General features: G+C 35.4%; 2 protein-coding genes across 6 annotated transcripts in view; one reads left to right on the top strand and one right to left on the bottom strand.

Moving 5' to 3' along the window:
* Positions 1 to 3,285, bottom strand: part of pltp (phospholipid transfer protein) — a 10,759-nt gene extending 7,474 nt beyond the window's left edge. The window contains exon 1 of one of the 3 annotated variants that reach the window (XM_026266162.1): positions 3,147 to 3,285. The gene's annotated coding sequence lies outside the window, so the exon portion shown is untranslated. Of the gene's footprint in view, positions 1 to 362; positions 487 to 3,000; positions 3,050 to 3,146 lie in introns of those variants that run through there. The other 2 variants (XM_026266163.1, XM_026266161.1) reach the window with 2 other exon arrangements.
* A 1,937-nt stretch (positions 3,286 to 5,222) lies between these two features.
* On the top strand, positions 5,223 to 17,864 carry LOC113104776 (phosphorylated CTD-interacting factor 1-like). 3 transcript variants are annotated; one of them, XM_026266138.1, is made up of 17 exons: positions 5,223 to 5,919; positions 6,519 to 6,551; positions 7,301 to 7,443; positions 7,532 to 7,656; positions 8,554 to 8,688; positions 9,084 to 9,223; positions 9,378 to 9,532; positions 10,125 to 10,272; positions 10,365 to 10,448; positions 10,531 to 10,630; positions 10,712 to 10,874; positions 10,996 to 11,171; positions 11,493 to 11,579; positions 11,666 to 11,850; positions 12,837 to 12,930; positions 13,411 to 13,586; positions 14,825 to 17,864. In XM_026266138.1, the coding sequence occupies exons 3-17, from the start codon at positions 7,320 to 7,322 to the stop codon at positions 15,093 to 15,095; spliced, it is 2,163 nt and encodes a 720-aa protein (XP_026121923.1). In that variant the 5' UTR covers positions 5,223 to 5,919; positions 6,519 to 6,551; positions 7,301 to 7,319; the 3' UTR covers positions 15,096 to 17,864. The 3 variants fall into 3 exon arrangements, with proteins under 3 accessions (XP_026121923.1, XP_026121922.1, XP_026121916.1); XM_026266137.1 differs by lacking the exon at positions 6,519 to 6,551; XM_026266131.1 differs by lacking the exon at positions 6,519 to 6,551 and having other exon boundaries at positions 5,224 to 5,508.
* The last annotated feature ends 260 nt before the right edge of the window (positions 17,865 to 18,124 follow it).

Below are 18,124 nucleotides of genomic sequence, written 5' to 3'. Positions count from 1 at the left end.
AATGGACTGAAATTAACTAAAGAGAATTAATAACGTAAATAATTAACAATGAATTAACAGATTTGAATGAATCAATAAAGTAAAATATTAATTTAAATGGATTCAAATTCTAAGTTAATTTTTTTTTTTAAATAATACAACTTAAATCCAAATAACATATTAAAAAAAAATTATGTTAGTTCAAATCTGAAACTATAGTGCACCAAAACCCCTTCCTCGTGCATTAGTTTTAAAGATCGCACCAGAGTTACGTCTGTACACAGATGGTGCAGCTTTCTTCAAAGCTTCTTCAGTGCGGCGGCAGGATAATAGGTCCTTCAGTTAAATATACAAACAGCAAGTAGATAAGAGAATGATCTTGCCTTTTAAGCTTATGTAAGAAAATATCCAGCGAAAGAAGTCCAAGTCTGTCGTCTCTCGTCTCTGTAGCAGTGTGTGTGAAAGGTCTCTGTCTGCGTGTGTGTGTTTATAGCGGAGGAGGAGAGACTGAATGCACAGCAGAGAGAGGGAGAGAGAGAGAGAGAGAGAGAGAGAGAGAGAGAGAGAGAGAGAGAGAGCATCCCCATTGAGAGCATTGCTGCAGTGCAGTTGAGTGTTTGAGGTTGTTGTAATGCTGTTCTGGTGCTTTTTATTCATACTGTTCAAAAGGTTTGGGATGAGTCACATTTTGAGGTTTGTTTAAATCACTACACTAAAGTATGATCAACAGCAAATGTATGCCATAGCAAACATTTATCCAGTACTGCATAAAACTATTCAGAATTGTAGAAACAAAAATAAAATAGTTTTGCTTACACTGGGATACAGAACTTCCACCCCTTATGTAAATTAACTTTTAAATATAGTATATAAATGCATTTAAATGCAATAAATACATTTAAATTTAATTTTAAATAAATAAATAATCTTACTAAATAAATGCGTATTTTACATTTGATTTTGAATAACTTTTTTAATGCATTTTAATTTAAAACCGATGAGTGAACTACATAAAAAAGTAATTTTAATAAATAAATTATAATTGTATAATTTGCACTATTTTTTAATAATTTAAAATAAATACATTTAATAAATAAATTAACAAATGCATCACATTTTAAATAAGTAATTTTAATAAATAATAATTTTTGCATTTTTTAATACTTTAAAATAAATAAATAAATGTAATAAATTATTATACATTTATTTAAAAATATAATGTGTCATTAAATAATTACAAATAAATAAATGCATGAATTAACATTTTATGTAAAAAGAAATCTAAAGGAAACTATTTTAAATACTTTTAAATAAATATTAATCTATGATATTTGATCATTTTTAATAATAATGTAATGATATTCATTATATTCTATTTAATGTTTCATATAATAACTTGCCAGAGAAATTCAACAATCGTGAACACAACATCTAAACATTTAATATATCACTTGCTCAGTATGACAGAGACACAGCGAATAAAAGGCTTGAATGAGGTCGCTCTCTTGGAGGTCGCATGTGTGTGTGACGCTGGAGGCAGCTGTCTTTAGTCACCCAGATATAACCAACAGGAACAAACAGGATCAAAACAAAGCGTCCCGCAAATGGGCTTTATAAGGTCATTGACCCCGGGGTCCGGCTGATTTACCCTGCTTCAAAGAAGACAGTCTCAGGCAGGCAGAAAGATTTCACAAATGCCTTTAAGTGTCCAGAGGTAATTACAAAGTCTTTCTGCAAATGCATTGTCCGTGTGCAATACCCTAGGTGACCTTTGACACACAATGATGCTGAATGAAAGCCACATGTCTTAACATTTCAGTTCTTTGTTAAACAGAAGAGTTTTTTCACAATAAATCAAGTTTTCTTAGGGAACAAGAAATTGTCATGACATGAGATTTGTGTGTGTGTTAGTGGACATTGTTTAGAGTTGGAAAAGTGTTTTCGGCCGTAAGGTGATGATTGCTTTGAGAAGGGACTGGGGTTACTACAGTTCACAAACACATTTGCTTCTCCATGTCAATACCCCGAAAACATCACAACTAAAACAATGTTATACAAGCAAAATAGACACCTACTTTATTTTCAACATATGTTTTGTTCACATCGGGAAAGCACAGAAACTGTGTAAATGGAAATGTTCTTTTAAAGAATACTTTAAAATAATTAAACATAAATGAACTGAATATTTAAATCAGATTTTAAATAATAAAAATAAACAAAGATAACAGTCATTTTAAATGACACTGAAAAAATTCAAACATATATAAATATTTTAATAAATAAATGATCATTTTAATTTTAAATAATTTAAAACAAATAAACATATTCATTAAATAACAATAATTTTACGTTTATTTAAATAATTTAGAATAAATATATAGACTAATATTATACTACTATTAATTATTCATAATTAAACTTAAATAAATACATTTAATAAATAAATCACATTTTTAATAATAAAAAATAAACAGTATAGGTAAACAGTCATATTAAGTGACACTGAAAAAATGTAAACATAAATAAATATTTTAATTATCATTTTAATTTTAAATCATTTAAAACAATAAAAACATTTATTAAATAAACTATCGTTTTAAGTTTATTTTTAATTATTTAGTATCTAATATTATACTTCTATGTAATTATTATTCATAATTAAACTTTGATGTATAATAATTACATATTTAGTTTTGCTCACAAATACTGCACAGTGATTGTGTGTAAATGTAGTTTTAAATAATATATTTAAATGATTTAAAATAAAATAAATATTTTTATTTGCATTTTAAATAATATCAAATGAATAAATAATATTAATTATTAATTCAATAACAGCAAATTCAGAACATTTCAGATATTTCTATGAGAATTTGGGTCAAGTGTACAACATACTGCAGATTTTCTAAATAGGAAGCACTTCATGAAGGACGCTGTATAAATCATATGAGCCAATAATGTAAAAACCTTATTAAGCTCAATAAAAAAATGCACATTTCCAATTGAGAAACATAAACCTACCTCCATTTGTTCTGGAGGCACTCGATCCCTTTTGAGTGATGCCACAAAATGAAACCATAAACTTTGTACACATTTTGTGCAAGCTTACAGCTTATTCCCATATTTCCCTCCCAAAACAGTGTCTTTCACAATAATCGAATACTTACAGCGGTGTGGAAATGTTTCTCAGATATAAACTCTCAGAAGAAGCAGATGTTTTCTTGCACCCTCGCTGTATTCCTTCCTCTTTTAGTCAGATTCACTTTGTCCCTTTTTCACAGGCTTACAGAATTTATAAGAGCAGTTTGTGAAGAAAAAGGGTGTTCCTCTTCGTTTCATGTCATACGACCTTGCAGCAACAATAATGGCAGTAATTCATGATAACGTGCAATGAAAACATTAACATGTTACAAAGAATTGCAGCATTTATTTTAATTTCTTTCACTGCAAAGCTGCAGCATTTCCAGAAGTTGTCATTATTTCCAGTGAGGTAATATTGGAACGGTGGCTATTAAACAGACTCCAGTGCTCTGCCCTTTAATTTTGGGAGACTGAACCTTCAATTAGTTCATGGCTTCTTGGAAGCCCATGTTGCAAGCTTTCATTGAATCACATGATGCAAGAAATGGGTTCGACTTACAACCACGGAGGAGCAAGGTGGAGCTTACTTTGAAGGATCAAGGTCAGAAAAAATGCTATTTCAAGCTTTTGGCCACCAATTATGGGGTGAGCACATCAAACTTTCTTTTTTAAACCTGTTTGAAAAGAGTGGGCGAGGAAACGCGTCACATGCTCTTTGAGGATATAGCACAAGTTTAGACACAACAGAGAACATTTAATCTGGTTTACCTCCCACAAAAGAGCAGAAATACCTCTGAAGTCCTGATTTGTGATTTGAGAATATATTGTTAACACAAACCTTTCAAATGTTTATAGGCTTGGCTTATTGATGTGGTAAATGTTTTTTTGTTGTCAATAAAACAGAGTATCGGAGTGTATTTTACAAGAAAACTGAAAGTTTTTTTATCTTTCAGATTTCACATTCAGTTCAGTTTTACTTGCCAAAGTCGTTTAGTTGTTTGGGAGATTTATTAGCAATTTCAGTGTAAATAAACATGGAAATTAGAAATGCTGCCTTGTAATTAACAGTGATAAAAAACACTGTAAAAAAAAAAAAGTTTGAACATACGGTAAAAAACTGGCAGCTGTGGTTGCCAGAATTATACCGTAAAAAATACGGTAACACCGTTTTAAGTTTAATGTTTTTACCTATTTAGGTTTAATGGGTTTACCTTAAATTTTACCGTAAATTTTACAGGAAATTACTGTTAACCATTTAACTGGTTTGTACTGTAGCATTTTCTGTTTTTTACCGTTAAAATCAGTCATTTTTTACTGTTTACTAAAATAAAATCATTTTTATAAAATGATTAAACCTGAAACTATCAATAAAGCTAAACACACACACACACAAAGTAAAACTAATAAAAATGACAAAAGAACATAAAATTACTAAAACTTCAAAACTGAAATTTTTAAGCAATATGAGATTATATGAAAAATACTACAATAACACTGACATTGAATGCATTCTAGATTTATAGTGTGTTTAGAAATGTTGCAGAATACAGATAGATAGATTCAGCAATAAGCAGAAGTGAAAACATCAATATAACGTTTAAATAAAAATAAATGAGAGCAGCGTGAAAGAAGGAGAAAGGTCAGTAAAGCACACATGATGTATGAATGTAGTGCAAATGGCATCCTGTACAAACAGGAAATGAGCTGAATTCAAAACTGCAATTCACAATAGTTCAAATGAAGTAATGATTGAAGTAAAATGTTCAAAAGTGGAATTGTAAGTTAATAAAAATAAAAAACTGTCATTTAAACAGACTTTATTTGATGCATATTTATAAAACTTTAAAATCGTTTAGGTTTTTGAAGTATATTGAAATTTTGACTCCAAGTGTTTGTTTTCTTTGTGTGAGTTTTGATTTTTAATTTTGTGAAGCACTTGTGCTATATAATTAAAGATGAAGTTTAGGTTTCATATAATAATAATTCAAAACCTATTTGAATGCCATTAAGTAAAATGAACTAAAAGTAAGTGTTTGTTAAAAAAAATTAAGTCCTTAATTTGTTAAAAGTATAAAGGAAATAACGCTAAATGTAAATAGCCTGTTTTGGAGACGGAAAAAAACGACAAAATAAAGTCAAAACAAAGACACTTTTATTGAAGTAAAAGTACAAACATTTTCAGGAAAATAAAGAAGAACATTCACATATAGTTTCCTAAGAATAATAATTTGTTTATGTTTTTCCTAGTAGAATAGACTGACTGAATGAGCGCCTCTCTACAAATGGCCACGCGGCTTTGACGCCTTCCACTGTAGAGCCGCGCATGCGCACTAACCGCGTCCGAGAGCCCGATACAAGATGGCGGAGTCGGTGGGGAGGGAGAGGCGGAGGCGGGTCCGAACCGAATAGCGCAAAGCCTTTCGAAGAGTCCGATCTAACCTCTCCAAGGTAAGCGATTCAGCCACCGAATAGCACCAGTAGAGCTATAGGCGTGTGGCGGAATGCACGGGGCACACTAATATCCCCGCTGTTTCTGCAAACGCGCGTAACTCACGCAATAAACAGACCTTATACTGCGCAGTGAGTGAGAGAGAGACCGCGCGCCATTTTGTGGACCGTTTCGACGAAGCAAAAGTGGCGCCTAAAATTTGTAATCGTAACGGTCGGAGACTGACTGGGTTTAAACTCAGTATATGAGCGGTTTGACACACTGTTGTGATGGCGCTGACTATCCCCGTCCTCTCTGTGCCCAAAAGAAGCCTGTTTGCTCCGCCACTTGGTCGTATTTTCCCCGCTCTCTCCTGCACATCGGCTCGCTCTGCCGGAGCTCTTTGTTGGATGTTTTTCTCCTCCTCTTTGGTTTGTTTTCGGGGTTTGGCTCGATCTGGGGCGGGCGGCGTAGCAGGCGCATGCGTGCCCTTCTTTCGCTCATTTGGGCTCTTATTAACGATGATAAACGCAGTAAACATTCGCGTAGAGTAGATTCAAGATGTATGGTGTGATACTTGGGTTTACGAAACAAAAAACCTACGCTAACACGGTGGTAGAAGCCTATTTGTCTCCGATACCATCCCCGTACCATGTTACCGCCATAGTTTTTCATTCGTGGAAAAAACCCTGTGTTTGGGTCTTTTCTGAGGTTTTACCATAAATTACTTTTTGTTAGTATTTAAATGCATGTCAGCTCGGGCCACTCTTAATTTTAAGCGTAGTACCATTATTCAGTTTCCTTACATTTACCACGGTACTACCATAGTATTCTTGGAAGTTCCTCAGAGTAACGTTTAAACTGTAAAGTAAAATATTAACGTTGGATAGTATTTATATACAGACTTTTTTTTTTTTTTTTTTTTTTTTTTTACACACTTTACGTTACATGGGATTACCATCACTTTAATGTAATACTCAATATTTATTTTATGATGACCGAGTAATAACCTTTCAACATTATTTGTAAGGTCCCTGGAAATTCCATACAAAATAATACCACGGTAATCATATTTTTTTTCAAATGCCATATTATTGTTATTATTATATTACAATCTAAATGAATAATTGTAAAGTCATTTATCATACAAATCTTTTAGAGCACTGATCTGTTAATTGTGCATTTATTGTCTGTAGTAATACTATGCTTTTAAAATATGTTATCTTTGAGTATAATTACCATATTTATTCATAAATATTGCTTTAGTTTTTGGTAGGTCATTGCTCAGTTTTATGAATAACTCAGCGCGCTGTCAATACAACCCAAACAAGGTGCATAGACCAAAAAAGTTTCCCAAAGGGTAAAGTATATATATGAAAAATAGATAAATAAAAGCCTGCAACTCACAAAAATCACAAGTGGGATGAAAACAAGCAAAAGTGGGATGAAAAGGCAAAAGCTTCGGTCACATGTTGACCATATTCAGTGCCAAGCTTGTGATTATTGATTGTTTTTTTTGTTTTGTTTTTAATGTGCTGTCTTTTTTATTTTTTTAAATCCTTTACTCTTTGGGAATCAGTTTTATGAATGAATTGCTGGTTTGAAACACTTTTTAGTCCAAAGTTTCACTTTCATTATTAGGTTTAAGTTTGATTATTATCATGGGAAGTGTTTCATTCACACTCACCTCTGCCGACACATTTCACACCAAAACAGAAAATGTTGTCATATGCTCAATATGGCCACTCTATGTCGTGCTCTCAGTATTACAATGCTTGCATTTTGTAAAGATGCAGTATTTTCTGTCTTAAGACAGGACAGATGAGGAGCTATGACGAGTGAAAACCACGCAACAATAAAGGCAGACTCGGCGATGGTCATGTCGCCCACCGGGTCCACGTCACAGGCGGCTCCTTTATCACCCTCGACCAGCAAACCCATCCAAGAGCTGCCAGGTGTGTATCTCTCAGGCTTTAAATGACAGATTGGACTCCGTTTGGGGCTGCTGTGTCCTGTGCATTTGATTTTTAGCTTCACTTACAGATGAGCTGGTTCAGGCTGGATGGTCCAAATGTTGGAGTAAGAGGGAGAGTCGGCCGTATTACTTCAATCGATTCACTAATCAGTCGCTGTGGGAGATGCCTGTCCTGGGCCAGCATGATGTCATTGTAAGTTCAGGCTTCCAAACCAATTAAATCTCTTTATTGCAGATGGAACATTTAGGGGGAAAACTTTAACAGCATTTAATGTATACAGTCGCCATTTCACCATTGGTTTTTTGTTTGTTTTTGTGTTTAGTTTAAATATTGGTTATACAGTATATATGTGTGTGTGTGTGTGTGTATGTGTGTGTGTGTGTGTGTGTTCCTGTAGCTAAACTGGTAGAGCACTGCGCTAGCAAGCAAGCGCAAGGTTGGGGGTTCGATTCCCCGGGAACACATGATATGTAAAAAGTTTTTGTTTGTTTTTGTGTTTAGTTTAAATATTGGTTTAAAAAGTATATGTGTGTGTGTGTGTGTGTGTGTGTGTGTGTGTGTGTGTGTTCCTGTAGCTAAGGTTGGGGGTTCGATTCCCCGGGAACACATGATATGTAAAAAGTGATAGCATGAATGCACTTTAAGTCGCTTTGGATAAAAGCGTCTGCTAAATGCATTAATCTAATTTAATTTAAATTTTATATATATATAGATATTACACTTTCATTTTAAGTTCTAAGTAATACATTATTTACTTTTTATGGAGTTTTAGTATTAATATTTTGAATTAGCTTTTTTTTTTTAAATTGAAACTTTTAATTTTAGTAATTGCATTGTCGTGTGTTGTTTGGTTTAAATTCTTGAAAGCAGTACTTAATTGCTTATCAGTGTTATTTTAGTATTTAGTTAATTGTTAACTTAAATTAAAAGACATCTAATACTTATGTTTTCCGTATTATAGCAACTTTTGTAAGTCGCTTGGAATAAAAGCATCCACTATATGCATAAAAGTAAATTGTTTTCCATAGATAACTACTAGTTTTACTTAACAATAACAACAACACTGTCCTGTTTTTGCCGTTGTTTTAGTCCGATCCTCTGGGCTTGAACGCGGCTCCAGTGTCTGGCGAGGCAATGAGCGACGCAGGTCTGGGCAATGGTCAGCGTAAAAGACATCCATCGGAGGACGCTCAAGCAGGCCCTAATAGTTTCAAGAGGCCAAAGGTCTGTTTTCTGCATATTGTTTTATTTATTTAACCAGGAAAGTTAATTAAGAACAGGTTCTTATTTTCAATAACAGCTGGCAAAAAAAAAAAAAAAAAATGTCTCCTTATAAACATACAAACAAATATACATTACAATTAAAGGTGCACGATAAATACTGTCCGATAATAAAACCGCATCTTGTCAGTAAAGCCAGTTTTCTAATCAGCGGTAAATTACATCAGGTTTGTGATTTCACAGTCATTGTCCATTATCAGCTGACGAGATGGACATTAATTATCGGCCGATATTTATCATGCACCTCCAATTACAATACATAAAGCACATAAAAAATGATCTATTTATCAGCAACCCATTTGATCCTATTTAAGTGTATAGCGTGTATTTGATTTCAGGTTGAGATTCCAGTCACTCCAACCACTCCCACTGTCCCGATTTCTCCGAGCACGCCAGGAGTCAAACCCTGGGTCAACACCACAGATGATAAACAAGGCGCGTCCAGCGTCCCTGCACCGGCTCCGTACCGGCCCTCTGTGTGAGTATGGACTCCGTTTACATCTCATTTATCAGTAGCATTGGCTCAAAGCATCAGTCAAATGTAAAAGTGAAAGTAAAAAGTGATTTCAGGTATACTGAGAGCGGTTCAGCTCTGTAGACATGACGTGTCTGAACTGGTCTTTGTGTTTCAGGGTGTACTGGGACCTGGATGTTCAGACCAACGCTGTGATCCGCGAGCGAGCCCCGGCGGACCACCTGCCTCCACACCCTGAGATCGAGTTACAGAGAGCTCAGCTCACCACCAAACTACGACAGCACTACCATGAGCTGTGCTCTCAGCGTGAGGGTATGAGCACACCGCTGCCTTCACATCTGACTTAACATCTTCCCATAAAAAAGCTTTACATTCTATATACGAGAGATCCTTAACAAAAACTATGTATTTTGTCTGTTTTCTACTTTTATGCTGCTGAAAATGTAGTGAAACTAGTAGCATATTGTTTTATAATTCCAGTAATTCCAGTTTGGGTTAGCATTAATGATTTATGAGTGCAGTGCAAAGTTGATGTATGGAAACTGGAGCTCAGTTATTGTTTTTGTTTTGAAGTAATTAGTACTTTTATTCAGTAAGCCAAACGTGAAATTTCTAATGTTATACAAGATTTTTTGTGTTCTTTTGAACTTTCTATTTATCAAAGAATAAAAAAAAAAAACATAAATGTAACCGTAAACGTATTCTCAAAAATATGAAGCAGCACAACTGTTGTTAATAATAATAATGAATGTTTCTTGAGCAGAAAAATAGCATGTTAGTATGATTTCCGAAGGATTATTTGACACTGAAGACTGGAGTAATGATGATGGAAATTCAGCTTTGATCAAAGTATATTCTATTGTTTAGAAATAATTGATAGAAACAGCCGATTGACTGTTTTCAGGCATAGAGCCCCCGCGGGAATCCTTCAACCGCTGGCTTTTGGAGAGAAAGGTGGTGGATAAAGGTCTGGATCCGCTCTTGCCCAGCGAATGCGACCCGGTGATCTCCACATCCATGTTCAGAGAAATCATGAACGACATCCCCATCAGGTTCTAGAACATCCGTGTTCAACATTTCTCATTGTTTTTGCGTCGTATGTTTCAATACGGCAACGCTTAAATAATTTTCCAACACATTTCAGGCTCTCTCGTATCAAATACAAGGAAGAGGCCAGGAAACTCCTGTTTAAATATGCAGAGGCGGCCAAGAAAATGATCGACTCCAGGTAATTATTCATATCAGTTACTAAAACACTTTTTGAGATGCACAGGAATGCTGAATTAAAGTAATATTTCCCGGTCGCACAGAAATGCAACTCCTGAGAGTCGGAAAGTGGTGAAGTGGAACGTCGAGGACACGATGAACTGGCTGAGACGAGACCATTCTGCCAGCAAGGAGGACTACATGGTACATTCCCATTCGTTTAGTTTTGTCCTGATCTGCCTACCTAGACATCATATGTATGACCGTAACGCGATCTTTCCTCAGGATCGACTCGAGCACTTGCGGAAGCAGTGCGGGCCTCACGTGGCGTCCGTCGCGAAGGACTCCGTCGAGGGCATCTGTTCAAAAATCTACCATATTTCTGCAGAATATGTGCGCAGGATCCGCCAGGTGCACCTTACTCTGCTTAAAGACTGCAACATCTCAGGTAAGAGCTGGAGAGGTCTGTCAATCTGTCAGGATTTAGTGTGGACAAAAATCGACCAGCTCCAAGAAAAATGCTTTTTTTTTCCTTCACTTCCTTGTGATTTATTCTTCTTGCTTTAAAGTGGACGGCACCGAGCCGAAGGAGGTCCAGGACCGGTTGGTGTATTGTTATCCAGTCAGACTGTCCATCCCGTCTCCTCCTCAGCCGCGTGTTGAGCTGCACTTCGAGAATGACGTTGCTTGTCTGCGGTATAAAGGGGAAATGGTGAAAGTCAACCGCGGACATTTCAGCAAACTGGTGTGTGTATATGCTTAGACTAGCTCAAAATAGGACTGCAACGATAAATCGATGCAGTCATGGATCGATTCTGAGATCTTCTGAATGCATTGCGATTCTCTCTGGAATCGATTCTGAACTCAACAGCAGATGGTGCACTAATTTACTTTTTATCCGCACACTCAACTTCAAATTTTATGAAAGAATCGCGATGCCTTCGGAAAATCTCAGAATCGATGCTGAATCATTTCTCAAAGCATCGATTTATTTGCCCAGCACTAGCTCACAACCGATTAAGGTTGGATTCTTATTATCTTACCTTTATTTCTCTGGCACAAACAGGAACTCTTGTATCGGTACAGCTGTATTGATGACACGAGGTTTGAAAAGTTCCTATCTCGTGTGTGGTGCCTTATCAAAAGATACCAGGTAATACTCCTATCACAGACATTGGTAATCAATCAGGAAGCCAAATACAGCACCAATGTATCTTTCCGCCCTCTTTTGAATCACAGGTGTTGTTTGGCTCCGGAGTGAATGAGGGGTCCGGTCTGCAGGGAGCGCTGCCTGTTCCTGTCTTTGAGGCTCTCAACAAACAGTTTGGAGTTACATTCGAGTGCTTCGCTTCTCCTCTTAACTGCTATTTCAAGCAGTTCTGCTCCGCGTTTCCAGACATTGACGGCTTCTTTGGATCTCGAGGGTATGTAAATGTGTTATTTACATTTACATTTATTCAATTAGCAGACGATTTTATCCAAAGCGACTTACAGATGAAGACCGTGGAAGCAATCAAAAACAACAAAAAGAGCAATGATATATAAGAGCTATAACAAATCTCAGTTAGCGTAACATAGTACACGTAGCAAGGGCTTTTAAATAATATAATTAATAAAAAGAAAACCGATAGAATAGAAAAAGAATAGAGCAAGCTAGTGTTAGAGGTCTTACACACACACACACATAATTGCATAATAAAAGAAAAGAAAATAGAATACAAAAAGATTAGATTTTTTTTTTAAAGAATAGAATTGGAATAGTGAGTGCTAAAGTTAGAGAGTCAAATAAATATGGAAGAGATGGGTTTTAAGCTGATATATTAATATTATAATAATAATATATATATAAGCCGTTATTGGTCATTTAATATCATTTTTATAGTTTGAAAAGGCAACGATGCTGTGATGCTCCAACAGCTTTTGAGGATTAACTTGTGCTCGCTTGTTTATTTATATTTTACTGAAAGTGCTACAGTAATGTACTGTAATGTTTTGATATTTTCAGGGTTTATGTATTTTGTTTTTTATTTTAAATACATTTAATTGGTTAATTTTATTTAAAATGATAAAACCAAAACCATTCTCGCTTTTATAAAACACCATCCTAACATTTTCAGACTTTTGTAATTTTTCAGTTTTTTTGAAAGCCAATCTGAAATTGTAGAACCGTAAGGATTTTCTACTTTTATTGCGTTCTTGGTTTCTGTACAGTACAAGCCTGTCCTAATGTGGCATTCTGGGTCACATCAGTTGTAGCATTTAGGTCTAGCAAGTGGAAAAAGAAAAGTACAATTTCTTATTAGTTATGAAAGCATTATTCCAACTGTTTGTGGTGTTTTCTAAAAGCAGTCTTGGCTTCTTTCAGAGAGGTTAATTTGCCGTATTGTGTCACTCTTCTCTGTCTTCACAGGCCATTTCTCAGCTTCTCTCCAGCCAGCGGCTCTTTTGAGGCCAACCCTCCGTTCTGTGAGGAATTCATGGATGCCATGGTGACACACTTTGAGGTGAGTGACTCTTAAAGGGACACTCCACCCCAAAATAAAATGAATAACTTACCCTCATGTCGTTCCAAACCCATTAAAGCTTTGTTCGTCATCTTCTTTGAAGATATTTTGGATGAAAACCGGGAGGCTTGTGACTGTCCTATAGACTGCCAATATTCTTGTCACTTCATAACATTACGGTTGAACCACTGATGGCAAATGAAATATTCTGGCAATGCTTTTCATACTTTTCTGGTCATTGACAGTGTAATTTACTTGGCAGTCTATGGGACAGTCACAAGCTTCCCGGTCTCATCCAAAATAACTCAAATTGTGTTCCGAAGACGAACAAAGCTTTTACAGGTTTGGAACGACATGGGGGTAAGTGATTAATGACAACATTTTCATTTGGGGGTGGAGAAACCTTTTAACGTCATCCCAAAGTTGTTAGATCAGAATATATCACATATAGATTCTCATCGCTCTCTCCATCTTTCTCAGGATCTTCTGGAACGCTCCAGCGAGCCGCTGTCCTTCATCATCTTTGTGCCCGAGTGGCGTGACCCGCCGACCCCTGCCCTGACACGGATGGAGGCCAGCCGCTTCCGCAGACACCAGATGATGGTGCCTGCCTTCGAGCACGAGTACCGCAGCGGCTCGCAGCACATCTGCAAAAGGTCAGACACTTGTTGGTCTGTTCCTTGTGGTTTTAGTTTCGTTCACTGCACAAATCGTCAGAATGAGAGTCCAAACTAATAGAAGCGAGCTGATAAAAACTTCACAATAATCCACTCCAGTCCGTCTATTAATGTTGTTTATAAGAAACAAATACATCAAGGCATTTATAACTTTAATCTTTGCTTCCATCGAACATATCCATAATATTAAATTCTCCAGTGAAAAAGTCATCTCATCTGAATCAGTAGAGAAATATGCACAGATCAAGTTTTATTGATTATGGACTTGTATATTAGCTGGAAACAACGGTTTGAAGTTAAAAACTTAATCATGTTTCTTACAACTTCTGGCTTCACAAGATGTTAATTGATGGACTGGAGTGGTGTGGATTATTGTGATGTTTTTATCAGCTGTTTGGACTCTCATTGTGATGGCACCCATTTACTGCAGAGCATCCACTGGAATGCATTTCTCCAAATCTGTCCCCATAAAGAAACAAACTCATCTACATTTTGAATGGCCTAATAGGGCATTCACACCAGACGAATAAATTGCGCTATTTGCACATAGATGGATGTTTGAACATTTTGAGTTTACTCACTTCATTCGTGTGTTTAACTCTCTTTTTAAGACGTGAATTCGAGTCATGGGAGGGGCTTCTGCCAGTTGAGTTCATGCAGCATTGTGATTTCAACCACCATTCATTCAGATCATTTTCTTAACATTACTTTTATTGTGTCATGAAATGTAGTTTTAAAAGTATTTCAGGTGAGAATGTAGTTGTTTTAAACTATTTATAAATTTATAAATATTTATTTATAAAGACTGCACCTATTAAAAAATGTTTCGCCGATTTCTGAAACAAACAGCTCTTTTGTGGTTAAACACAAAAATAATTCCTCTTTGTTGTTTCGAATTTTGCCTCTACTTGCTACATCGTAATCATGTCACTACTAGAGCAAGATCCTGAATTGTTAACGGCGCACACATTTTCGGCAAAGCTCAGATTTTTCAACTTGCACAAATCACGCGTTATAAATGCCCGAAATGCTTAATTCGAAGTGCGTCATTCGCGCTGCCTCATTTGTGCAAATCGCGCCGCTGGATGTCTATCTGCATCTTTGCATTGACCTAACATGTAAATCACTCATGCTTTACACTTCATTCGTGTCTGGTGTGAACGCACCATAAAGGTTTCATTTTTGGTAACCTATTCCTTTAACTCTGTGTCTCTCAGAGAAGAGATTTACTACAAGTCTGTCCATGGAACGGCGGTCATTTTCCTCCAAAACGACGCTGGCTTTAGTAAATGGGAGCCTACCACGGAGAGAATCCAGGAGTTCCTGTCGGCGTATAAGGTCTACGGTCGTTCATTGCCCTCACCTGGTCCTTCTTCCACCAGTACAGGAGACAAAGACTCCAAACCGGTTCAGGAGCAGAGCTCGGCTACGAGTCAGGACAACAGCAGTCCTGTTGACAAGACTGCACCGGACACAACAAACATTTAGACCGCGGCGCTGGGCGTTTGGCCACGTGCATGTATGTATGTTCATGGGAAAAAGTCTATGATTGTATGAGAGGTTTAATATTGCGCTGTTGGGTTTAGATGGGCAATGGACATGTAAATGTTCACCCAAGAAGAAGAAGAAAGACCCATATTTGTTTACTTTCTTCCGCCTGTATTATTTAATATTATTTGTTTTAGGACTTTTGAGTTATGCTTTCATAATTGTTGGGTTTTCTATCAGTGTATTGATAGTTTGGTCACTTTTTTTTGTTGGTAAATGTAGTCATGTATATCTTTTTTTATTTTTGTTGGCCTTTTTAGGGTGAATCTCATTGAAATGTCATTTCACCCCAAGATCGAAAGAAAACATTTTTGCGTAAAGAAAAAGCAGAAAGCCTTTTATTAAGTTTTTCATTAGCATCATCTTCAACTATCATGCAAGTTTTTCCATTTTCATTCAAGTTTTTGTAGTTTTCGTTATTCTAAATGGTTAATTTTTCATTGCATTATTTTCAGTTGTTATACAGTAATTATTTACTGTATTACAGTTAAAAAGTTACTACTACAATTATATTTATAAAAAATAAAGTCAGCCCAAATTAAAAAACACAATGCAACATGTTAGCACTGGGGTTTCACTACCTAAATATATTTTGCATTACGGTAGTGAATTATTATTCCTTTTTTTTTTTTTTTTCATTACAGTGTATATAAAAATAGTATAAGATTACAAAAAGTAACAGTTTTTAAATGGGCTTCATATTCTTATAAGCAAAATAAAATAGCGTATTTCTTTGGTTTGAAATAAGACAGGCTTTGTGATATTCACTCTTTAACTCTGTGCTTTTCTCACTGGCAGAAATATGACGCTGTCAGTGAGCTGATGCACCGATGCTTGTATATTGTTGTTTTAGATGATTCAGAAGACGATCGGCGATCAGGCAGCTATATTTAAATGCCTTCATCCTGACATACGTTAGTGTTAGTGCTTCTCCAAGCATTCATCAGTTCCTGTTAAACCCGTTTCTTTTGGAGTTTAGAGGTTATGTTTGGTTGCTTCATGTCAGAATATTTACTGTATGTAATAACAAAAGGTCAGTAAAGAAGCAGAAAAAATATTTATAATCTAGTTTCCACCCAGTCATCCATCTTGGAGCGAAAGCCAGTCAGTTTTCTTTTGTTTCTAAAATATTGTACAGAACTCGATAGCCAATCTGAAATTGTAGAACCGTAAGGATTTTCTACTTTTATTGTGTTCTTGGTTTCTGTACAGTACAAGCCTGTCCTAATGTGGCATTCTGGGTCACATCAGTTGTAGCATTTAGGTCTAGCAAGTGGAAAAAGAAAAGTACAATTTCTTATTAGTTATGAAAGCATTATTCCAACTGTTTGTGGTGTTTTATTGAGAATTAATTAGATTGTTAATATGGTGTAACTTCCTCTCATTTCGGGTGTTCAAAAGGAAGCAGTAAATGAGTGGCTTATTCTTTCTTTAATAATTGCATTGGTGTCCAGTTATTAGAATTGGTTGCTATTGCCTTGATTTCACAGTTTCGTGAAAAGTGCTTTAAAAGTTGACTTTTTGTTTTTTATTCTAATCAGAGATTTGTTTACGTGATGCTATTGGTTTAAATTGTATCACTGGGCAGCGTTTTGAATGTACATTTAAAAAAAAAAAAAAAGGAAAAGAGCAAAGTTATTGATTGATTTGTTGCTACAATTGGACTTGAAATGTTGCTATTATTAACACTACAATGGTGGATCTTATTTTTTGTTTGTTTTTGCCCTGCGAATACGTATGTAGAAATTCATATTGTAAGCCCAATCACTTCCAAGAAAGTATAGGTTTGTTTTGTTGTTTTTATTAGTGGACTACATTGTCTTGAGGCCAAACTTGGGAAATGGCTTTTATATAAAAGTTTAAAAGCATTCCAGTTGTTTGACGTGTAATGTAACCCAGCTTGCCATTCATAAAATCCAATATAACCCTTGGTTTATACATTGGGCACTTGTTGGATATCTTAGTCCCAGTGGATCACCAGCAAAACTGTAGATGTTGTACAGAACATGGCTATGAAGTTTGTCGCTTTCCTACATGGCTCTTGTGCGTTTATTTGGAAAGAAACAAAAGATGTCTTTTTCACCATGCTTTTAATTTTAACATTTTGGTTCTAAATAACTGTTTATGAATTATAGAAATTATGAAATGGTTGTTTTAAACTAAGCCAAAGTGTTATTAAAAGAGGAGGATTTTATCTTGTATCTTAAAGTAGAATGGTGTACGATCGCATCAGTAATGCATACAGTGTAACCAGCAAAATCATCCATTTATTCATAACTTTATTTTTATAACCTTTTTTTCTTTGTTTTCTTACAAAGGTATGTTTGGGTTTTTGTTTTGCATGACCTGATATTTTTCATTACAAAAAAAAGAAAAGATGAATTGTACAGATCTGTATGGTTTAATTTGTCGTACGCTTTGCCACACTAGGCTTTTAAACGATTTGTATTTATCAGTCATGTTGATTGGTTTATATTTGGTCGCCATTGCGTTTGATTCAGCGTCCTCTAAAATGCCATGAATGTCTCCCCTGTAATCTTATTCTGATGAAGACAAAGATTCAGTGAATGTAAATATGTCTATGCTTATATCATTTTTCTTCTACCTGTATATTATAAGTGTTGTGGCATTTCCCATCACCTAAAGTGGTATAAAGTTTTTCCTCTGAATCAGAAAAGCTCTCAGTAAAATATTGGAATCATGCACCAATCTCTTGCTGTCTTATTTGATTTATTGTACATACCTGATGTGCATATTTGAAACGTCATCAGAAACGTTGTACAGTAACATTATCAAAACGTACCATGATATTACCATTGTTTATTTTGATATATACCTGGTATAGTTTAAAGTACCTTGGAGTAGATATTTATATATATTTATATATATTCATATTTATTGTGTGTCATGTCAAATGCATAGTTTGCAGGTGACGTCGAATATCCTTGGTAAGAAGTATATTAATTATT

Source organism: Carassius auratus, chromosome 6 (assembly GCF_003368295.1).
Source record: "Carassius auratus strain Wakin chromosome 6, ASM336829v1, whole genome shotgun sequence".
NCBI lineage: Eukaryota > Metazoa > Chordata > Actinopteri > Cypriniformes > Cyprinidae > Carassius > Carassius auratus.
Note: the sequence above shows the minus strand (reverse complement) of the source record. Positions and strands in the feature narration are given on the sequence as shown.

Bases quoted from the DNA above. Each gene is read 5' to 3' on its own strand.
- LOC113104776 (XM_026266137.1), top strand. From the start codon at position 7,320: ATGACGAGTGAAAACCACGCAACAATAAAGGCAGACTCGGCGATGGTC. The intron at 10,875-10,995 runs GTAAGAGCTGGA...CTTGCTTTAAAG, and splicing joins TAAAGACTGCAACATCTCAG to TGGACGGCACCGAGCCGAAG. The intron at 13,587-14,824 runs GTCAGACACTTG...TGTGTCTCTCAG, and splicing joins TCGCAGCACATCTGCAAAAG to AGAAGAGATTTACTACAAGT.